The sequence below is a fragment of the Gadus morhua genome, chromosome 3 (assembly GCF_902167405.1).
Source record: "Gadus morhua chromosome 3, gadMor3.0, whole genome shotgun sequence".
Classification (NCBI taxonomy): Eukaryota; Metazoa; Chordata; class Actinopteri; order Gadiformes; family Gadidae; genus Gadus; species Gadus morhua.
Genome location: NC_044050.1, coordinates 7,831,207 through 7,855,020, shown reverse-complemented (window position 1 = coordinate 7,855,020; position 23,814 = coordinate 7,831,207). Strand labels below are relative to the sequence as shown.

The window sequence follows — 23,814 nt, the reverse complement described above, 5'->3', positions numbered from 1 at the left end:
TTTAATCTCATTGTTAGTTTTCCCACTGAAACAGTGCTGGCTCTTTAAACTGTAACAGCATTATTAAGGACTCGTATCGGTACTCTGTATCAGCAACTACCCAAATGAAAGTACCTGTACTTTGTCTGAGAAAAAGTGTAATCTTTACTCCCTACCTCCTATTCCCCTCCTTCTATTTCTCTATTGGCCCCTTGCTCCCTCTCCTAGTTCTCTCCTCACTCCTCTCCTATTCTCTATAGACGCACGTCCATTGGCAGATCTGAATGATGTCCATATTGATGGTGTTTTCTCTTGTTCATTTTCTCTCATTGCTTTCGTTGTTAGGGAGTTTTTTACGACGAGGCCTATGGCTTCTACCCCGGCCAAGTTCTGATTGGCCCAGCTAAGGTATTCTCCAACGTCCAGTGGTTGTCCGGGATCAAGCCTGTGATCTGCAAGAAGTGCAAGTTCAGGGTGGTAGTCGAGGAGGTGAGACGATGGCCTGATTCGACTGACTTTGTGTTTTTTTTTTTTAAAGGGTCCAGTAGCTTCATGACTTCAAGACTATGAAGTGGTTGGCTGTTGACGTTTCATCCAATTGGATTTTATTCCCCTATGACCCCCGAGCCCGTTGGTGTGTAGTCTGTCGCCCTCGCTCCTGTCTTGACCTGCATCCCATTGATCCAAGTGTGGGTTTGGTGTTCAGGTGAAGGTGGTGGAGCTGAAGGTGACCTGGATCACCAAGAGCTACTCCCCCAAGGGCTCGGACAGCGTCTTCCCGCCCGCCTCCACCATTACGCAGGAAAACCTCAACAGGTAAACCCCCCCCCCCCCCCCCCCCCCCCCTTCATCTGTTACGACCCACCCCGTTGGTGTCCAGTGGGAAGGGGGGGGGGGGCAACAATTAATATAAAACCGGGTGTTTAAAGGACAGACGAGAGTAGCAGGGTTTCAACCAATATACCATTTATTGCATAAATGAGTCTTATGTTAACACAGAAAAGAACCAATAACACTATCCCTCCACTGAGGGAGCAACCAACAACACTATCCCTCCACTGAGGGAGCAACAATCACTTAATCTATTTGAGTTCAATAAATGCAATACTTAATGGGACATCAAAGATGACGAGGAAAAGAATAGCCATTCCTGAAACCGTCAGCGGCAATGTCCTATGCTGCATTGGTTGTCCTTGTTTTCTACTGAACCGTCCTATTGACTTTGACTGTACTTGATGGTGTGAATCAATAAAAGCACAGTGAAATTGTACTTGATAGTGTGAATCGATAAAAGCACAGTGAACTTGTAACCTAGGGTGCGGCGTCTGGGCTACTTTGACCACACCCAGAGACAACTGGGACAGCGTGCGCTCTATGTGTTCCCGGCTGAAGGCGATGGCACGCGCATCACCTGCCAAGGGCCCGAGGGGGCCACTCTGGCCCTGGAGGACCCCGTCGTCAGAAGGGTTCGTGTCTGTTGTTTAAAGGTCCCATGACGTGCCACCAGGTGTGGTGTGATTATCCGTTACAAGCCGTTTTGGAAATCGGCCCCTTATGACATCACAGGAGGTCATGTCCTCCTAGATGTGGGCTGGATAGATCTGGCTACCGGCCTACCCAGTGGACTGTAGCAAACGTTGCTCATCTATCCGTCACACATCTAGGTGGACACGCCCACCTCTGATGTCATAAGGGGCAGATTTCCAAAACGGTTTGTAACGGCTAATCACACACCTGTAGGCATGTCATGTGACCTTTTATAAATGACCTCCTACTGCATGTTACAACTCAAGGCTTTTCCACTTGTGTAAACTCATATTGTCCTAAATGTGTGTTTCTTTGTGTGCAGCTAAAACGAATGTACAAAAAGGATGCAGGAAAGAAGACGACGGAAAAAGCCGACGCACAAGGTGACGAAGAACAACTGTGCACTTACACAAAACACGGAAAAGACTTGTCGTAGTGATAAACAGTACAAAATCTGAAATGTGTTTACATTCTCCTCCAAATTTTATATTTTACCGCTGAGAAGCTACTTACCCTACAACTGGGATTTGAAAGCTTTTAAACCTTTTAATTGAACCTAGTGCTTCCTACAGATACCGTGCAGAAATCAGACGAGCCAGACCCGGTGAAGCCCAACAACAATGGACCAGCAGACGCCCAGCCAGACACTCAGACGCTCACAGGCAGCTGGGAAGAACCTGCTGAGCAGGATGCAGACGATGAGGCGGCCGAAGACACGGACGACAGCAGGTTGGTACATTGGTCCGGTCCAGCAGGTTATGATGGTCCGGTCCAGCAGGTTATGCTGGTCTGGTTCAGCAGGTTATGCTGGGCCGGTCCGTCCGGTTATGATGGTCCGGTCCATCCGGTTATTGAGGTTTGTAATGGAGTGTTTCTCCTCAGCTCACTGACCTCCTCCGCCAGCTCCACGGCATCCTCCCAGAGCGGTGGTCTGGCGGCCAGCCGTAAGAAGAGCATCCCACTCTCTATCCGCAACCTCAAGAGGAAACACAAGAAGAAGAAGACCAAGTTCTCCCGGGAATTCAAGCCCGGTGACAGGTGGGTCCACAGTAGGGCTGAACGATGAATCGTATTCAAACAGACATCGCAATGTACTAGAAAGCGATATGTTAATCGCAAAGGCTGCGATTAAAAAAAATAAAGCATATCGATAAGATTTGTATTTATTTTTCTTTTACAATTCAATAGTGAAAGATTTTATAATATCAATTCATCTCAACACATAGGCCTGGCCTAAAGGAAAGGGCAGTTTCTATGTTGACTGCTTCCAATTTTATGTTCATACTACAGAATGATTCATTGCTTGTTTAGTGAATAATGCAGAACAAAAAAAGAAAGAAAAAATAGTCGCATACTAAATCGCAATATTGGTCAAAATTGTGGGTGTGTAGGGTTGCAGTGGAGTTGATCTCCACCAAGACCAGGGCGGACGTGATGTGGAAGGATGGAAGTGTGGAGCTGGGGATCCTAGCCAACGACATCATTCCCATTCAGCACCTCGACAGTCATGAGTTCTGCACCGGGGACTTTGTAGTCGACACGAGACGTAAGTGGATTCAAACCCATTTGGTTTTAACTTTTTTTCGAATTTGTTCTCTGAAGGAATATTGTTAAATGTAGTTATGTAGTATGAGGCCTAATATGGGTTATGGCTGCCTCCCTGCCTCTCTCAGGTGGTTGGGCTTTGTTAGGGACTGTAGCTGCTATACGTAACCTAGGGGTGTGTGTCTGCATGCAGCTCAAGCACTGCAGGACCCAGGGGTGTATGGTGTCATCCAGTCCGGGGACCACAAGGGAAGGACATGCGCAATCAAATGGATCAAACTCAACTCTTCTGGCTCCGATGTTGAGGTTGGTCGTGTGTTTGTGATGTCTAAAGCCATTTACCTTTGGGGACAACGGGCATTATCCCTGGGATTCCGGTGAAGCCTCCTAACGGAAAACCTAGCCAAGACTTCATCTTGCCTGCGCTTATTTACATTATATTGAGCTAACCATCTTGTGTACTGCAGGTGATTGGGGAGGAGGAGGACGTCAGTGTGTATGACATTGCCGAACACCCTGACTTCCACTTCCGCACCACAGACATCGTCATCAGGATATGGAACTCTGAGAACGGTCCGACCACGGACTGTGATAACGAGGTGAGGCCCTCACTGTCTGCTCACGTCCTTATTACTGTACTTTCGGCTCGCTCCCGGTCACTGTAGATATTACTGTACTCTCAGGGGGTTCCCGGTCACTGTAGATATTACTGTAATCTCTGGTGGTTCCGTGTCACTCTAGATATTACTGTACTCTCTGGTGGTTCCTGGTGACTGTAGATATTACCGTATTTTCCGCACTATAAGGCGCAGCGGAGTATAAGCCGCAGCAGCTAAATTGAATGATGTTTACATATATAAGCCGCACTGGAGCCCGCAGCTTAAAGGTGGGGGGGGGCGCGGACCGGTCATAGAGCCCATAGAGTTAAAGTTTGTAGACTGTAACCTGTAAAATCCATAGATTTAGGAGGTCCCCTAGTGGCCGTTTGCTATAAAATTCAAATATTTGCCGAACCGCAAAATGGGAAAAAAGGCGCGGCTTATAGTCCGAAAATTACGGTAATTTTTTTTTTTTTTTTGTTTATAACATACAAACAACAACTAATACATGAGACAGACCTACACCCCCCACCACCACCACTCCCATGCACAGGACTTGGTTGCTGAAATATCTAAGTTCTTTGGTATCGGACCATGTGTTCTTCCAACTGATTGTTCCATATTGAGAATGTCCAAAATAGCAAGCAGCCATTGTTGCCTCTGAAGAGACTGCGGGGCCTTCCAATGTGATGCAGCATTTTTTTTTTGATGCCGTTAGACCGGCCAGTCACAACCGACTTTGTTGAAAAGAAAACCTTAAAAGAGAATCATCGTTCAAAAGGAGAACCAATGGAGAGAAAGGTACAATACATTCCATGATTACTGAAAGACAAGAAGATACACATTTCCAGAATTTGAAGACCTCTGGACATTCCTAAATCATATGAATATAAGTGCCCGGAATACCCTGGGTGAAAAGTGTGCAATTCGGCGATTGTCTGGCTTTCATCAGGAATAATTTCCGGGGTGTACAATATGATCTCCAGACAATTAGTGTTTCTTGAAGAGATTTAAATATTGGACCAGACTCTAGGTCAATTTATAACAGAAGGATTTAATGTCTTTAAAGTCTTTTCTCCATATATTGTCAATTGGCATAGGTTTGAATGTTGCCTTTATCAACAAGAAATATAATTTCGAGACCAGACCTCGCGTACCAATACAAGAATATATACAATGTATTGAATGCAGTGGTAGTTCTTGCCCCAAGGGCATTCTTAAGGGATTTAAAGCAGAACACAACTGCAAATAGGAAAAAAGGACGACGTTGGTAAATTTAACTGCTGCTGAATGTCCTGAAATGAGCGAAGACTGAAATCTTTTGTATTATCAGAATTTATATGGATCCCTCTATCAGACCGGTAAGGAAATGAGACAGGCCGACCTCCCAGTAGTAAGTCATAGTTATGAAATAAAGGAAAATGCTGATGAATTTTTATGTTGCTCTTGGTGTGCTTGCTCACCAGGCGGCAGAGTGCTAATTAAATGTGATATTACTGGCCCAAATTTAAGGTTAGAGTTTGAGAAATATTACAATGTACTACATCTTGTAGTCTATGTCGGAACACTAATTTCTCCTTTATCGGGCGCCAGGAGACAGAAATATCACTCATCAACCAAGAGTGCAGAGGGCGAAGGGTAAAAGCCCAAAAATAAAATTTGAAACTAGGGAGATTTTGGCCACCTGCACATTTTCCCCTTTGTAAAGTGGAAAATTTAATTCGAGAGCTTTTGCCTTTCCAAATTAATTTAATTAACAGTGAATTCAGCGTATCCCAATATCCCCCTGGAGGTGGCAGAGGAATCATAGAACTGAAGAAGTTTATCCGAGGGAGAAAATTAATTTTAATTATAGAAAATCGTGACTGAATCGGTTTGTATTTTAATCCATCTCTCCACAGCTCTAAAAATATAATTAAAATTGTTTTTAGCTGAAGAATGTATTTGAATACCTAAATAACGGAACTGTTTCACAAAGAAGATCCCACGAAACTCTTTGGAATTGAACACGGCTTCATTCAATAGAAGCAGGGCTGATTTGAACCAATTAATTTCATTTATTTATAGTCTGTGAAAATCTGAAGAAGATGCGGTACAGATTGAGGGGCATTACCAAGATAAAGCAAAATGTCGTCGGCATACAACGATATATGTTGGTCTGTATTATGCAGTTATGGGAACTTGGTGCTCCGATAAACGTATAGCCAGTGCAAGTGGTTCTAAGGATAAATCAAACAAAAAAGGGGAGAGAACACAACCCTGCCGACTGCCCCTTGCAACTGCGAGGAGCAGATTTTCCCCGTTAATACCATAGCTGTGGGATTGGGATAAAGAACCTGAATCAGAGAAATAAACACAGATATCCCCAATCCAGCCGGTCAAAAGCCTTCTCTGCATCTTAAGACGAGACAGGCGCCGGAGTGGGAACACTCTGGGAGGCCCCTATGATATGCAGTAACGACGTATATTGTCCGCACCTAGGCGGGTTTTAATAAAACCTGTTTGAAAAACCTGATATTACTGTACTCTCGGGTGGTTCCCGGTGACTGTAGATATTACTGTACTTTGGTGGTTCCCTGTCACTCTAGATATTACTGTACTCTCTGGTGCTTCCCGGTGACTCTAGATATTACTGTACTCTTTGGTCGTTCACTGTCACTAGATATTACTGTACTCTTTGGTTGTTGCCCAGTTAAAGGGCAACCTCTTCCCTTTACTTCACCAGAAAGTGAAGGAAAGATTTTTTTTTTTTTTATCTTATCCTGTTGAATAATGTTTGAAACTGTATAAGCTTTTGTTCCGGTGAAACCGGTGCCAGATTTTACACTCATGGCGCCTCCATGATTAAATTCTATGGTCATATTTTTGGGCTACATTTTCTATGATTTTAAGATGAAGGTAGAGGTGTTCTTTGATCTTTCCTGTTCCTAGAATTGCATCGTTTCATAATGATGGTTATTTCAAATGTCAGTCTTAATCATACATGTTGTTGTATCCCTCCCCTTTCAGACGTCGGTAGGCCAGGTCTCCAGGGTGGATGTGAGCAGCAAGGTGGAGGTGGTTTGGGCCGACAACTCAAGGACCATTGTCCTACCACAGGTACCCTCTCCCGTTTGGTCTGTCGCCTCAACGAGGGAAACGAAGGGATCATGGTGCTTTCATTTCTCTTGAGTTTAACTGGTTTATGGAGTACGTTAGCGGTTTTACAGTTTGTTTTTTAAATAAAAGACATTTGCACCAGCATTTGATGGCAACGCTGAACACAATTTGAATCATAACCAACCGGTTCACACCTAAACTGTAACCCAGCAAAATCCCCTACCCACATGGGCTTTATTATAAACAGAGATCCCCAAAACAGTTTAAAGAGCCAGTGAACCCACCCCTATAATATTAAAAAGTGTTTTGGGCTGAGAGTTCCAGGAAAGAGAGGGACCCATCGGCAACTTTGAACCTTTTTAGTGCGGTCGTTGTGTATCGGTGTTATAATTTGTAGGGATCCACTGATCAGGTTTATTTTAAGTCGAATACGATCAGCATTCTTTCTAATGCGTGATCAGCCGATCCGATTGGGGAAATACATATTTACGGGAAGTTTCTGAAAAAAAACGTTCGCTCAGACTCGGCTGCCTAGGCAGAGCACCACACGTCTATACAAACCGCGACACCGGTGCCCCTTTTTCCTCTATCGGGGACTTATTACAGTAAATGTGATAAGATTGCATTGTTGCATTATCGTTGATGACAAATTTCCATTTTTAAAATAAAAATGATTTGGGTTCACTGGCTCCTGAACGTCGTGTAAAGTGGTATCAGGTGGTTTTATCAGAGTCCATGAGCCAACATGGTTGTCTGTGCTGACGGTTAGTGTCTCTATGCGTGTCCCGGCAGCACCTGTACAACGTGGAGTCTGAGATCGATGAGACGGACTACGACTCCGTGGAGGAGACAAGCAGCGGGCTGTCCACGGGGGAGTGGGAGGACGAGACGGACAGCTGGGAGACGGACAACGGCCTAGCCTGCGAGGACGACTCCCACGCCAACGCCCCCGCCGAGGGCGTGGCCTCGCCCACCTCCACGCCCATGGGGTCCATCGTCACCCCCGAGGTCGCGGAAGGGGAGGGGTTGTTGGGTAAAGCCCTGGGCGCCACCAGTCCCAGCGGAGCCCCGCCCCCTGGCCCGGAGGAGGAAGGAGCTGCTGCTGCTGCAGGAGGTGGGACTGGGGTGAAACAAATCTGAATGTATAGGGGGGGGGGGGGGGGGGGGATTGGTTCAAATGCCTAACTGCAGATGAAACATCTTTCATCAAATGATTTGGGTCATTTGTACTTATATAACCATCCTGTAAAGAGAGAAATGCTTGTTGAGAAAGAAATTGGTTCTAGTTGACAATTTCTAAGACCTCTCTGAGCTCCCCGGTCAATTCAGAGCATCTCATCTGTGATTGATGTGGGAAATCCATGTTGGTTACCAATCACATGAGTGTTTTCCTGGTTAACATAGGCAACACTTTTTGGGAATACGTACGTAGGGAGGAAGAAAGCAAAAAGGGATGGGCTGTTTTTTGGGGTTTAGTCATCATTTATGATCTCTTTGCACCTCTGAAATGTGACCTACAGCAGCTCTAATAAAGGAGGGGATCTTGCACGTAAAATGTTTGCGTCCAATACTCATATTCTATATGATGCGAACAATTTTGTCCCGATGCATTTCCTCTCACAAACTTCGCTCAGAAACAGTTCGACTCTAATTATTGGTTGGGCACCCTGCAAATAAGAAACATGCTCCGTGTGCTTTGAGCTCAACATGTCGCGTATTTATTGCTCCATCCAGGCACCACTCTGGGACGAGCCGCCGCCGACGGCGCGTCCGACAAGCCCAGCAAGGAGGGCCCCCCGCGGGGCTTCAGGGAGCTGCGCGAGGCCCTGAAGATCCTGCAGAGCCTGAAGAACATGACCGTTGAGCAGCTGTGGACGGGGGGCTCGCCCACCTCCCCCACCTCGGTGGAGTCTGCCGCCGCCAGTCTGACCGCCGGAGGGGGCTCCACCCCCGCGGGCCCCGAGAAGCCCACCAAGGAGCAGCGCTTCCTGGATGACATCAAGAAGCTGCAGGAGACCCTGAAGAAGACCCTGGACAATGTGGCCATCGTGGAGGAGGAGAAGATGGAGGCGGTGGTCGAGGCAGGTGGAAGTGTAGGAGGGGCCGGTGCAGCGGAGGTCAGTGTGCAGCGACGCTGTCCGTTGGCCACTCTCACTGTTCATCCATCCGTTCATTCATTCCTCAGAAAGTCATCCAATTCCTTTTTTCTTTGACACTAACGAATGGTTCTGTTTGGATGGAAAAGGTTTTTTATACTTTCACTCTTTCAGGTTGTACTCTTTCAGGTTCCCCTTAGTTGATGGTCAATATTTTTGAATAAACTTGATTTGTGTCCTACATATTTGTTTACAAAGTATTTTTACTTCCCCTTAGGGGATATGTTAATTAGTCATATTTGATCCTAAGAAAGAAGTGCAGTTGACTGTGTCAAACTGTATGACGTCCGTTGATCCCCTCCTCTGATCTCTCGCACTACGTCTGGTGGTGTGGCGTCCAAAGGCAGAGCGAGGGGAAGACCGGGTTCTGTCTGACCCTCAATCACCCGTGGGTGCTCCTGATTGGCCCAGCGACACGCCCGTCCTCTGCCAGCAGAGTGGAGGGAAGCCCGGGGTCACCTTCACCAGCGCCAAAGGAGAGGTGTTCTCTGTCCTTGAGGAGGCCCCAGGTCAGTCACTGAGCCCCAGGCCATGTGGTACACTATGTACATTCAAATAATGGATATGAACATTTCATGCAATCACATGCAACAGATGTGAAGCATGCCACAAGTTTCATGTGCTAAACGTTTTTCATTCTGCAGACACTCACACGTTTAAGAAGATGGAGTTCCAGCCGGCAGAGGCCAAGAGGTTCTTCTGCACAGTGAGGAAGGAAATGGTTCTGCTGGCCACCTCGCTGCCAGACGGCATTATGGTCAAGACCTTCGAGGATCGCATGGTCAGTTCAGCTTTAAGCTTTAACTCACTTGATACCGGTTAGTTTGAGCCTACAGGGTTTTGTTCTGCAAAGAATCAAAGGAGACCCTCAATGTGTGTAGATACAAGCTAAAAGAAGAAAGGAGATGATAAAAAAATCAGACTTCGACTGTTCTTTAGCCATCTCGTCAACATCGTCTATTGATGACATGAACATATCAAGGGTAACCATGCTGATCCCCCCCGCTTGCCAGGACCTGCTCTCAGCTCTGATCAAGGGTCCTACGCGGACCCCGTACGAGGACGGCCTCTTCCTCTTCGACATCCAGCTGCCCAATATCTACCCGGCCGTGCCGCCGCTCTTCAGCTACCTGTCCCAGGTCTCCGGGCGCCTCAACCCAAACCTCTACGACAACGGCAAGGTCTGCGTCAGCCTGCTGGGCACCTGGATCGGAAAGGTACGCAGAGCCCGTGTGTCAGTGTGTGTCCACTCCAAAGACTAACGCATGGCTGGGCTCTTATCCCACCAAGATTTGTTAGTCGAGTCGTCAAATTTTTGGTTATGATGAGCACATGTTTTTATTATAGCCTCCCAAAGTTTCTTGGAAGTTTCTTCCAAACTAGAATTTTCTTCACCAACGTTAAGTTGCTGTCCTGGTAGGTGGAGTTCCCGTGGGTTGGATGTAGGAACTTTTTAAATGTCCTGTTCCAAACTTTGTAACACCTTTCTGTTTTCAAAATTACCAATTAAAAATTATAGCCAGAGATATGCTGGCCATAAGCGTAGTCGAGGGGAAGGGGTTCCGCGATCTAATCTCATTTCTCGAGCCAGATGACACCATGCCATGTTGTCAAACTATGACTGTACGTCTGGAGAAAATGTACAACGTAGCAGCAGCCTCGCTCTGTGAGAACCTGTCCTTAGTGGAGTAAGATGCCATCACCACCAATGCGTCGTCCTGCCAAGCCACCGTTGAAGATTGGGGTATAGTGGACAGAGTTGCAGCGTGCTTGCATGACAACGCGTCCAACAAATTCAATGGTTTCATGTCTTAAACAAATTCCGTTGCAAAGAGGAGGCGCGCAGCATCAATATCCTAAAATGTGTCGGACGACACATTTTGCCAATTGTAAATTGACATGAGTCATTGTAAACGTTCACAAACCTGCTCTATGCTTTGTGGTATTTAGTTTATCATCATTTATATTAATGTCATAAAGTTGTGAGCTCCGCAACTGCTGCAGCCACAGGGTGAGAAAATATATATTTTTAAAAAAATAGATTTGTTTATTCTTGACTCCGACACGTCGACTCAAGAAATAATGTGTCGTTATCATCCCTAGTTAATGCAGACTTTCAATGTGTGCAATTTTTTGTTTATTTTAGTTTTTTTTTTAAGACATGATCTAAGAATGCCTAGAATTAAATGAAGAAACAAAATATATCAATCAGCAAGATATATTACATTTTTAATTTAGGACTAGTGAACTATGCAATACTTTTTTTTTTTAATCATTTGACTAAATGGCAATGTGTAACAAATGTATACATGTGCGACTTGTCATATGAAATGGATTCCACGGTCGGTGCTTCATTGAATTTGCTCACACAATGACAAAAATCCAATGCACAACCCTCCCCTGAGCAGTCCTGTGTTTAATCCCTTGGATGTTGTGGGTGTTTTCTGATTATTTTATGCTGTGGTCCACAGGGTAATGAGCGATGGACCAGCAAGTCCAGCCTGCTGCAGGTCCTTATTTCTATACAAGGTGACGAAACACACAACCCCCCCATAACATGAACAATGCCTATTCACAGACGCTGACGCCATGCGTGTGAGCATGCTGCTATCATCTATTTGGAGACAATATAGGATGTTTACTGGCAGGAATATCAGGCGATGAAATAGTATATATTTATTATACAGGGGTCGAAGTTCAGTGTGTAAGGAATTATGAAGTGCTTTGTACCTTTATTTCATGTATACCTTAATATTTAATGAAAGTTAATGTTAAAAAATAAATGAACAAATCAATATGAAAAAGCTGTTGTGTTTTTGAGATTTAAAACCGATAATTATTGGAGATTTTTGATATAATATCGAGAAAGAAAAGAGGGGTCCTTCCCAAATCCTGAGCTTTGATCAGTAATGTTCAGCTCCTCTGAACCCGTCGAGACCCCGTGCTGTCCCAATGGGAAACGTACACGGCATCCCCTGTTTTGGGTTGGTCCTGGGTGAACCGCCCTGGTGTTGACCCTGAGCCGTCCCTCCCCTCCAGGTCTCATCCTGGTCAACGAGCCGTACTACAACGAGGCGGGCTTCGACAGCGACCGGGGGCTCCAGGAGGGCTACGAGAACAGCCGCTGCTACAACGAGATGTGTCTGATCAAGATGGTGCAGTCCATGACCATGCTGCTGCAGCACCCCGTGGAGGTGTTCAGCCAGGAGATCCAGGAGCACTTTGCCTCCAGCGGCTGGAGGCTGGTGCACCGCCTGGAGGCCTGGCTGGAGCTCCACGACGGCGTGGAGCGAGCGCCCCCCTCCAGGGCCTCGACGCGGGCCGCTCCGCACTCCAGAGACAGGCCTGCCGACGCTGCCCAGCCCCTGGACGAGCAGCTGGTAGCCCTGGCTCACAGCAGCCCCAGCCAGAGTGTGGTGGAGGAGGAGGAGGAGGAGGAAGAGGAGGAGGAGGGCTGCTGCTGCATCGTTAAGAAGGAGCTGGAGGACTCTGGGCTGAGCCCCTCCACCACAGCCATCTCCCAGCCGGAGCTGACCCTCAACTCTGACAGCGAAGGCATGCTTCCCGTCCACCTCCCAACGGCATCTGTGCCTCAGGCCGGTTCCGGCACTATCGCCACGACGACATTAACGACGCCGACGTTAACAACGGCGACCTCGGTCCCGTCGGCGGTGGTGGTGAGTGAAGCGGCGGCGTCGGGTTCTGCCCCGAAGTCTGCAGCGGCGGTGGCTTCGACCGGTCCTCAGAGCCAGCCGGCCGTGCGTCCAAAGAAGCGCCGGAAGAGCTACCGCAGCTTCCTGCCAGAGCGCAGCGGCTACCCAGACATCGGCTTCCCGCTGTTCCCGCTCTCCAAGGGGTTTGTGAAGAGCGTGCGGGTGGTGATGCAGCAGTACCGGGCCGCCCTGGCCGCGGCCGGCATCCCCCAGCACGCGGAGGACAAGTGAAGTGCCTGCCCATCACCCCCAGTAACTCCCATTTTGCACCTCCCCACCCCCACTTCCTTGTCAAGCTCCTCGAATACGGTTCGGGAGTAGGAGGGTCCACCTCATCCGCATCCGGCCATCGAACCCAATCCTCACCCCACAGCTCCCCCTGCCCTCTGCCTCGCTTATCCTGAGGTCTGCTGTTAAACTCTGTTCCCGCTCATCTCCCACTTCCAGTTCTCCGTGAGGAGGCCCGGTGGGCTGGGAGGCAGGCCTCATTGGAGAGCCTTCAGGCACTTGCTCGGTCCTGGGATGGTTATGCTTGGAACGACCATTGGCAATCCGACCCTTTCTTATGCACACGTACGCATTTAGCTCCAAGCCACTTGGAACCGCTTGTCAGAGTGGGGAACCCGCATACTTTGCTGCCCATCTGGTTGAGCACGTGGACTGGCCATGGTACGTGCGCGTGCGGGTCAGTCATTATATCAACAACATTCTGATGACCACTGGGATATATATCGTAGAGGATGTTAAAGATGTGGATTTGTAACATACTGGCCTCACACTCCCCCCCCCCCCCATCCACCCCTAAGGCGACACGGCACTACTGGTTGAGATGAAGCTGCATCATACTGCACTGAGACAGACTATCGTGTTGGGCAGACGGTCTGGCCGCTCCACAGACTTGACCAGGAGCAATCCTTTTCAGAGGTCACCTTATTGTACACATTCTGCCAAGCTATAATGGTCTCTTCAACAAATAACTGAATGTTCTTAAACTGCCCACCACCACCTCCACAATAGCTACTTCACAATATTTATGTTCCCACCTCCTCCCTGTGGCTTCATGAGTCATTTTGTTTTTGGCTTTGATCCGTTTTGTTTCACCGCACTGACCACTCTCACAACACATCCAGACATAAGGGAACGTGAAGGGACTCATGTTTACATGCTCATCATCTTTAAGTCAGAACCACTACCATTATTTTGGCTGCTCTAAAAGAGCATCAGCCTCACCACCACTACGCTCTACGTTGTCTAGCTAGTGTCCTCAATACCGCTACACAACATCTTGTCTAGCTAGTGTCCCCAACAATCACTACGCACTACGTTGTCTAGCCAGTGTCCTCAACGACCACTACACAACACGTTGTCCAGCTAGAGTCCAAAACAATGTTGTCTAGCTACCATCATTAGCCACCACTGCACTCCACATTGTCTAGCTAGCATCCGCATTCCTCAACAACCACTACATGTTGTCTAGCTACCGTCCTCACAAACCCCTATGCACCACCTTGTGTAGCAAGTGTCCATCCTTTCTCTGCGTGACATATCAGTGTTTCACAGGATAGAAAGAAGATGGAAAGTCGCTCTCCATAGCGCTTTGTAATTGGCTTGAATTGTGTTCAAATAAGAAAGAAGGGAGGGTTGCTGTAGAGGTACGGTTACGTTCTCCTAAGCTTTTCCATCATCCATTACTTCTCATATCACTGCAAATGACACGATTTTGTAACTGGAGGGGAGGTAGAAGGAAAAAAAATGCTTCCATTCCATCATTCATCTCAAAATGTTGCCTTACTTGAATAGTTGATGTAAAACCATTGTGTACAGGGCGTTTTGCACCATTGAGTCATTAAACCTCACTCAGTGAGGTTTCAGTGTTCGTTTGGATTCTTTTGATTTGCGTTTGAGGAATTGGCACGTCATTCATTGGCATTCCCCCACATTGATAACTGATAGTGACAGAAATGTTCAACTGATTCCCTGCTCTCTATTAAAACAAAAAAAGCCTACCAACTGCCGTACAATAGTGGGGTTTGAGAGATCTGCTGTATGCTGAGGATCTATTCCATTAAGATGCTTAAGGTTTTAATATCAAAGTAATGTTTGGGTTGATGGTTGTTGTGCTTTCGCTGTGATTTTTGTGTTATTTTACTTTTGCCACAATTCAAGCACAAATGGTTTATGACTGCCTTAACCCAAGATGGAGCTCTACAGACTTTCTCAGCTAGGAGCTAACGGCACCTAAGACCTCGTCCAGTATTATTTCTTTATTCTTTGTTCAACTATTCTTTAAAAGAAGATACCGGATGAGTGGAGCTATGGGTGATCTGTGCGCGCGCGTGCGTGTGTGTGTGTGTGTGTGTGTATAGGGGAGAAGGGGAGGTGTTGGAAGGAGTTTTTCAGGTTCAGGTGGGCTGTTAACTACTGTGAAGACAAAGTGCTGCGAGCCAATCTTAAACTTCCCTACAGGTCTGTAAGCTCTTGCTGGGGAAATCTGAAGTCTTGTTTACATCTTTAAAGGAACAGAGAACCTGGCTCCTCCTGTTGTCTTGCCAGATATTATTAATTATTGTTTTTGTACAGGTCAGTGAAACACGTTGTGCTTGCTTTATCTGAAACATGTACTGAGGTGGCTGTATTTTACTTGAATTACCTTTATTGCTGAAGTGTTCAAGAAAAACAGAGAATTTTGTGCCAATGTTGACGGATGACAAAATGTGTGCGCGTGTGTGTCGGGGGGGGGAGGGGGGGGGGGGGGGGGTTGGCTGGTGAAGCGTGAGAACCAAAAGCTTTGATCTAATATTTGGAACATGAGGTATTAAACGTGTTTTGCATTGCTTTGTTTTTGCCACTTTTTGCTTTTTATTTACTTCACCGACCATTCCTCTAAATAATGAACTCTAGTTGTAGCAACCAGGTTTTCAACACACACTCTCCCCCCTCCTGGGTACTTACTTCCTGTTCGGCCTTTTGTGTGACATTGGATATTTCTGCTGCCTCCAATTGGCTCTTGGACCTGTAGCATGTAGCCGAATCAGCTTCCGTCTTAACGATCTGCGCAACCTTTTGTTTTGTAGTCTTGTTAAAATCTGTAACCTGAAGCTTTTGCAACTATATCACACACAGACACCCTCAATGTAAGCTGGAGATTTGAAGCGGTTAGTTTGCTGCCCTATTCGACACCGTCTCATACCAAGTCTCATACATACCAGTTGCAAAAATGGAAAATGTGAAGCTATTCTGCAACAACTCTGTTCAAAAATCCAATGGGATGCGTAGGACACAATGCTATGTTAAGTTTTCTATGTTTGTGTTCATCAGCCAGGTTCAATCATGGTTAGGATTCTTATTAGTGCGATATATTTATTTTACAGCCAAAGCATGTAACATGTCGCTTTAAGCCCTCTAAATGGGCGACCCACTAAACTTGACTGTATGATGTCTACATTTCCACAGTGGCCTGTTGATATATTTAAAAATAATAAAGTTATGATTTTTAACCTGATTCTCTGTACAGAAGTCGTGACTTTAAATATATAAATACCTATTTAACATCGATCTGAGTACTAAATAGTCACATAGACTGTTGGGGCCTACATGTATACAATACTCAGTGTGGGAACTGTAACCTAACTTTATTTTGGATTCTTTTCTTGGGAGTTTTTTTTCTTACATTTTACTTTGGTTGCGTTAATAAAATTAAACATTAAACTTTGCAAGCAGTATTTCTATTTTTATTGCCTTTCTTCATGCATTTGACTACCCAATATATTGTAGTCCTTTGAAATGTTGAACTTAAGATTTAAGAGCCATTTTTTGAATGTAGACCTACATGGTTGACCTTAATTTAATTATTTTCGGAAAATGCAATATTAACATTTTTGCGTCATTAAAATGCGTTTTGATGTCTAGTTAGAAATGTGCCTCTATTGTCATCGGCTTTGGGTCTTTTTTATAATCGGTAGGCTATATTCTGTTTAAGAAATAACATTTTTATAAGCATGTATTAGTATTTCAAACGTGGAGAAATTGGAGGTAATTAATAACAAAAATTGGAGCTGCCAAAATCGGACCCTAAAGTGTATTAGAAAGCATTCAAGGGGAGGAAAAAACGGGAAAAGGGTAAAAAGTTGTCAATGGTGTGCTACCGGCTTTACGACAGCTGTCTACCAGCCAAGGACATTGTGATTTTAAGGCAGGTGCTCTAACCTGGGAACTGGTGAGTCCGGGAATATATTGCAGATGATGGCCAACAGATGGCGTTAAAGGCAAGGACAGGCACAATAACCGTTATCAAGAGTGCCAATGGCAGCTCCTAAAATCTAAGGACTGAACTACAACATTCTGTCCTAAGGTCAGGAGTAGGTAGAAAACTTACTAGCCAGTTTTTTTTTATGTTAAGGTTCTACTTTTGGACTAGTTTACCTAGGGGTTTGCTTCCATGCTCTCCCCCAGGCCCTACAGTGAAATAGAGGGTTTCTCTCATCACACTGCCTTTCTAAACCTCATCAGACCGTATAAGGCCCTTATGAATACAGTTATCACTTCAAATCACAAGTTTCTAATACTTGAAACTAGGGTGGGGGGGAAACTAGGTGGAGAATTGATCAAGTTATCAGCACATTTGACTAGTGTGCAAGTAGTGATTAAGACATGTCAATCTCCCAGAGGAAACTAGCTTCAATTTCCAGGACTATAGCATTACCAGATGCTAGACCAGGGGGGTAGACATCCTGTGGTAGAACTTAGGAGCTGCTCCTTAGCTCACCCCTCATTGCTGATATAATCGAAAGTACATACGCATGTGCGCACGCATACTCGCACATTAACGCACACACACAGACACACGCACACACACAGCCAGGTGCAAAACATACACATAGTTTCTATTGCCATGCCCTCTCACATAGTGTAAAATGAGAATGAGTTGTAGTTTATTGTGGACTGTTTATTGCATTGTTGAACAAAAGTATGATACAAATTGATATATGCTACACACATTCTCTGAAGATACAAAAATACAATGTTAAATACAGGATCTCCAATTAAAACATCAAACCATTCAATAATTAAACTGTACACATTATTTTTAAATGTAGGATATTTATACATATATTCAAATTGTAGATAAATGATGTCAAATACAGTTCCTTACAAATGCTACATGTAGACCCAATCTTATTGCAAAATTGGTAGAGTGTTAAAAGAGTGCTTAAATTGTTTAGTTTAGTGTTCTCTGTTCCTGTCCAAATGGCCTTTGTCATGGGCAGGCATGACCTTGCTGGGTGATGATTGGAGTGAAGAGTATTGACTCGCAACATCGGTGTTGCGTCTTGTCTGTTAGTGAGGGCTAGTATGGGGTATGAAATACTGTCCCTGTTTCCCAGTTAACCATTTGCGAAATGCAGAACGATACATTCATTTCTCCACACAATCTCATGAAATCTCACACATTGCAGTTCAGAAGATCTCTTACTCTCTTTGGTTGTAATTATTTTTACATTTCTATCTATGTTGAGATACACAATGTAGTGGTATAATACAGTTTATTCTAACAGACAGTATGACATCTTGGTCCTTTGATCCAGCAAAGACCAATAATCCATGTGTTGATCATGCCATCAAAGTGTCCATGTTTTTTCTTCAGCACATTGCTTTTGCATGCATAACCAAAATGGGTCATGCATACACATTCACTTGAACAAATTCACTGAATTTGGAGTGTTGACACCAACTGTAGTGGTGCCACAATAATAGTTCAGTCCAAAATTTCATCAGTGCAATTTCACTCGTACAGCCTGTCCTCCATTCGGACTACCGTACATATCTCTGTGTGGTTTTGGCACTGTAAATGCATTGCTCCGTGACATCTTTGGGGGAGGCATTTCGGTAAAAACGCAGCTAAAAACGTTCTAGCTGTTCTCTCTTTCCACTGCACCCACCTTCTATGTTATTGGAGTCTACGCTCCAATTTGGAGACATTCTTGAGGCCTACACACACATGTGTGCACACATGTGCACCATTGCACGCACACACACACACACACACACACTCAAGAGTATTCTGCAAAGTGTCTGATAGACTCCTCAGGACTTCAATATTCTGGGGTAGAGTGCTTTGACGGGGGAGGGGGTTGTGACATTGTTGCCGGAGGAGACTGTGGTCTCCGCTGCCCCCTCTAGCTTCTGTGTTGCTACCTCAGTCTTACTGAAGCTGCACTCCAGGAAGGGCATTCCCATCTTCTTCACCCGGCCGTCCCTGGTCATCAGACAGGGCCGGCACAGCAGTCTAAGAATGGCCCTCCTCATGTCCTTGCTCGTGAGCGTATAGATGATAGGGTTGAGCAGGGAGTTGACCATCGCTACACCCAGGAAGTAATCAGCCTTGAATAGCAGTTTACAGCTGCGGGTTGGGCAGAAGAAGTCCAGGAGAAGGAGTAGAAAGAGTGGAAGCCAGCAGGCAATGAACACGCCCAGGACAATGGTGACTGTCTTCAGAAGGGCTATATACTTCTGGGACTTCCTGGCCAGGCCTTTCCGCAGGCTACCCGAAAGGCCGTGGCCCTGCCGCTTGGTGTTAACCCTTACGATGCGGAAAACCCGCACGTAGAGCACTACGATGGCTAGCAGTACGGCCATGAACACTGACACGCAGAACAGGATGTAACTCCTGGCGTACAGGGGAAGGACGGTGGAGCACTGGTCCAGCTTCTGCATGCAGTTCCATCCAAGGATGGGCAGCACTCCGAGGAACACCGCTAGGGCCCAACTGGCGGCGATCAGGGCCCACATCCGTCCCTTCTTGGCCCCGTGGTAGGGCCGCATGGTCACCATGGTCACATGGCGTTCGATGGCGATGGCTAGCAGGCTGACCACAGAGGCCGCCAGCGTTAGGAAAACGCCTCCCTCTCTGAGGAACCACATCAATGGCGTCAGCTTCAGCGTGTTGTGTCCAGACATGAGGATGTTGGCCATGTAGGTGATGCCGGCCAGGAGGTCAGACAGCGTCAGGTTCCCCAGGAGGTAGTACATTGGGAGGTGGAACTTCTTGTTCCTCCAGATAGAGAGGAGAACCACGGCGTTCTCCAGGACGATGAGGAGACACACCACCAGGAAGGCGATGCCCTCTGGTTTGAGTCCCTGGCGATAGCGGTCTCTCTGCAGCTTGCCTGTGTAGTTGTAATGCTCCACCAGGACTGCATTGTCCTGGTATTCCAGGAAGAAGTGCAGGCTGCTGGTGGAGGCCGGAGTGGTCAATACTTCTGTAGTGGACGTGTTGCTGGGTGTCCACAGCATGTCTGCAGAAGGTGACGTCTCCATAGCGATGGTGTTAGTGCTGTTCTGTCACCACGTTATGGCTGTATATTCCATATTTATTGTCACGGCTCGGATGGTTCTACAGTTCTGCAGCGAGGAGGAATACACCCAGCGAAAGTATTCCAGGCCGCTTGTAGTGTAACTTGTTTAGTTTTTCTCCAGGTGAGGGTACTCTTGAGCAGCTTTTGCATGGGTGATAGGTTTCAGCTGATGAAATTAAATAGAAGATAATGGTTAGGTACAGACAGCATAATTAAAGGAAAAGGACTGATAGGTGAATTAATACAGTTAATGCAACCACAGCTTCCATTAATCTACAGGTAGATTAATGGAAGCTGTGGTTGCATTGATTAACTTCACATTTACTGATAAGGTGAACATAAAAGCGTTGGTGATGATGTGGGTGTGTGTGTGACATAAGTGTACACACCAACAGAAGTTGGGATATGGTGATAATAGAAAAAAACTTAAGGGGCAGTCAGACACAATGTGGCCATTATCATATCTTTGCCTCTGTACTGATGTCCAGACTGGCCGATAGAAGAGAAAAACGGAAATTAATACATCCTTTCTGAACATTTCTATTAGTATATTTTTGGGGGAGACTACATTTAGCTCCACTCACAATCTTAAATCTTATGAGAAACAGAGATTGCAAACTGCTGGATGTCTTAGCAGAACAGAATGCTGGGAAACGATTACTAATTTGTGCCTACGCAAACCGGTAGCCGGGCATATTGTGTCCAGGGTTTGGGTCAATCAGCGGACTACCACGGACTAACGTGTGTGTAACTCGGCACAAATGTAGATCCCTTATCCATCCTTAAGCGCAGCCAGATGTCATGCAGTTTCAAGCAGACGCATGTTTTATTGCGTAAGTGTGCTTACATGCGAGATCTAAATGCCGGGCTCAAACTTAAGTAAATGGGCTCAAGTTGAGAAACAGAAACACATTTTCATCAAACGTCAAGGTTCAAGGATAGGCTATACTTGAACCTTTTGTCTTGTTTTAAAAACGAACATGTGCAATGAGGTCCAGCTTCTTTTAAATCTTGCTGAGAAAGGGAATTTATTTTTTCTTAGTCTGCCCGAGACAATTGCTGAAACATTCCTTATTTAACCCGCAATCCTCCCATCTACAATTTCGATCAAAGATGGTTCCTTTTTCAAATTATAACCTGATTAATAATCCGCCCGAATCACTTATTAAAATGATACATCCTTTATGAAATGAAACTTTGCTATTTACATTTAGCTGTTTTGACTGTTTTGTATTCATTTTATAATATATAAAAAATAGTCCAGAATCAGTATTAGGCCTACTTTTGTCAATAATATGCTATGAATCCTACAGGGCACCAAAATCATTGCAAAGTGTTACCAACACAAACACCTCTGTTTCCTCGATATAAATTAAGTAGGCCTATCCTTTTCAAATGTTTTATTATGCAATAATGGAAGGAACAAAATCGAAAAGTATAAAAGAAAAGATAACACGTTTGAACATGAAAGCATTAAACATAAAACACAAAACGCTGCAAGATAATAAATAAAAGGTTACCTTTCAATGTGGCTGCGTTGTATTGCGTGTATTATCTTGCCTAATGGTGAGAAGAGGTCCAGCTAACGCGTAGGCTGCTTACTGACTCAACGTCAAAGCGGAGTCTGAAGGGGATCTAGGCTGATGCATAGACAAACTACTGGGGGCTGGTCTTAACCCAGGGGCTGGTCTTCACCCAGTGAATTCAATGCAATACAATTCAAAAAAGCTTTTATTGGCATGAGAAATAAACATTTACATAGCAAAAGCAGGCGAACAATAAAAAAGTTAAAATATTAAATAGAATATATATACATGTCAGGTATTACACCACTAAGTATATAAAAAGTGAAATGTGAGATCTTATAAAACAATTCTGGTACATACTATAAACAGATAAATTAAAGATACACCCAAAATGTACAGTCTCTCATTCTGTCTCACTCTCTCTGTCTCTCTGTCTCTCTCTCTGTCTCTCTCACTCTCTCTCACTCTCTCTCTCGGTGTCTCTCTCTCTGTGTGTGTGTCTCTCTCTCTCTCTCTCTCTCTCTCTCTCTCTCTCTCTCTCTCTCTCTCTCTCTCTCTCTCTCTCTCTCTGTCTCTGTCTCTCTTTCTCTCTTTCTTGTTGACTATGGAACAGTTCTTTGTGAACACAGAGAACTCAGAGCGTTGGGGATCAGAAGGACGGTTTTGTCCTGTTAACCTGCCCCTCCTACCCTTGCTAACAAACGATCATCTGAGAGGTCAAATCTGGCAAACCTTCGATCAGCAATCACTCAGCCATACAAATTGAGTCTGAACACCAAATCCTGGCCATATCATTTATTGTCCATTTTATTATCACACACCATGATTCATTCCAGGTGCTTTACCACCTGCACTCCTCAGCTGCTCATCCAACACTCAATGAAGACGATACAAAGGACTCTTTGACAGAGTGCTGAATAGTGCAGGAAGAGGTCTTTCTTCCCACGTTGTCGGGATGACTCGCTGAAATGGGACCCCTCCAGCTAACTGGAATGCAACCAGCACATAGAGTCTCCATATTACCCCTGATGTGTGCCAATCATGTTATTAAGGAGTGGCTAATGGTAGCGGCTTGTGCAGTGATCCACACCTGGGAGTGCCCAGCAGCCAGATTCACATGGCCGGGCCCGAAGGCCTGTTCCCCACACCTCTTTCAGTGGGGAGTCACGCCCAGACACGCTTCAGCCGCACCAAGGCCAAACACATGCACACACACACACATATGAATACATACACACAGACACACAGACAGACACATACAAATGGACACACATTCACCCACACAAAGACACATACGAATGCACACACATGCATACACATATACACATACGCATGCATACGCACATGCACACACACACACACACACACACACACACACACACACACACACACACACACACACACACACACACACACACACACACACACACACACACACACACACACACACACACACACACACACACACACACATAAACATGCATGCATACACACAAACATATTAATGCATACACACAGACAAACAGACAGACATACAAATGCACACACATGCACTTCACACACACACACACACACACACACACACACACACACACACACACACACACACACACACACACACACACACACACACACACACACACACACACACACACACACACACACACACACACACACACACACACACATATACATACAAATGCATAAACACAGACATACGCATGCACATGTACACAGACATTCACTCACACACGCACAAACACACGCACACACACACACACACATAAACATGCATGCATACACACACATATTAATGCATACACACTTGCACACACACACAAACAAATGAAAACATGCACAATTGAACAAACACAAAAACGCACACACTGGCAGATGTACACAAACACACAGATATGGACGTACACACTTGCACGTTCATGCAGAACCCCCTGTTTCTGCTGCTTTGGGGTTGGTGGGTGCAAGAGGCTCCCAGTAAGGGAGGACCACTCTCTCACTCCCTCTCCCCGTCTCTCTTTCTATCTGCCGCTCATATTTCCTGTCTCCATGCTTCGATGTCCCTCCTGCATCCCCTTTATCTGTCCTCAGTCTACACTCTCTCTCTCTATTTGTTAAGGCATGTTTTAACAGAAAATTAAACGTCTTCACTCATATTGCAGGGACTGATTGACGGAGGATTGAATATGTTTTTCTAATGAATCGCTTACAACTACAGTTATAAAAATGAGTCAAAACTGGTTACTGAGATATTTTTGTTGGCGGTATTTCGTTTACTGTGAAAACCAGTTAATGTGAAT

The 23,814-nt window shown here is 45.5% G+C and overlaps 2 protein-coding genes across 2 annotated transcripts in view; one reads left to right on the top strand and one right to left on the bottom strand.

Annotated features, from left to right (window-relative positions):
* ube2o (ubiquitin-conjugating enzyme E2O) overlaps window positions 1-16,330 on the top strand; it is a 32,839-nt gene extending 16,509 nt beyond the window's left edge. The window contains exons 6-22 of the mRNA XM_030352343.1: window positions 325-468; window positions 686-795; window positions 1,295-1,445; window positions 1,829-1,889; window positions 2,079-2,235; window positions 2,389-2,544; window positions 2,898-3,052; window positions 3,245-3,357; window positions 3,519-3,650; window positions 6,660-6,749; window positions 7,542-7,863; window positions 8,484-8,866; window positions 9,249-9,414; window positions 9,550-9,686; window positions 9,919-10,122; window positions 11,377-11,434; window positions 11,945-16,330. Of these exons, the coding sequence (XP_030208203.1) occupies window positions 325-468; window positions 686-795; window positions 1,295-1,445; window positions 1,829-1,889; window positions 2,079-2,235; window positions 2,389-2,544; window positions 2,898-3,052; window positions 3,245-3,357; window positions 3,519-3,650; window positions 6,660-6,749; window positions 7,542-7,863; window positions 8,484-8,866; window positions 9,249-9,414; window positions 9,550-9,686; window positions 9,919-10,122; window positions 11,377-11,434; window positions 11,945-12,849 (3,444 nt within the window). The 3' untranslated portion in view covers window positions 12,850-16,330. The remainder of the gene's footprint in view (window positions 1-324; window positions 469-685; window positions 796-1,294; window positions 1,446-1,828; window positions 1,890-2,078; window positions 2,236-2,388; window positions 2,545-2,897; window positions 3,053-3,244; window positions 3,358-3,518; window positions 3,651-6,659; window positions 6,750-7,541; window positions 7,864-8,483; window positions 8,867-9,248; window positions 9,415-9,549; window positions 9,687-9,918; window positions 10,123-11,376; window positions 11,435-11,944) is intronic.
* A 1,212-nt stretch (window positions 16,331-17,542) lies between these two features.
* s1pr5b (sphingosine-1-phosphate receptor 5b) lies at window positions 17,543-21,591 on the bottom strand. The gene is made up of 2 exons (XM_030352492.1): window positions 21,494-21,591; window positions 17,543-20,139 (listed from the first exon to the last, which is right to left on the bottom strand). Exon 2 carries the CDS (start codon window positions 19,933-19,935, stop codon window positions 18,703-18,705), a length of 1,233 nt encoding a protein of 410 aa, XP_030208352.1. The 5' UTR covers window positions 19,936-20,139; window positions 21,494-21,591; the 3' UTR covers window positions 17,543-18,702.
* Window positions 21,592-23,814: the final 2,223 nt, after the last annotated feature.

Coding starts and splice junctions, on each gene's coding strand:
- s1pr5b (XM_030352492.1), bottom strand. CDS start 19,935: ATGGAGACGTCACCTTCTGCAGACATGCTGTGGACACCCAGCAACACG.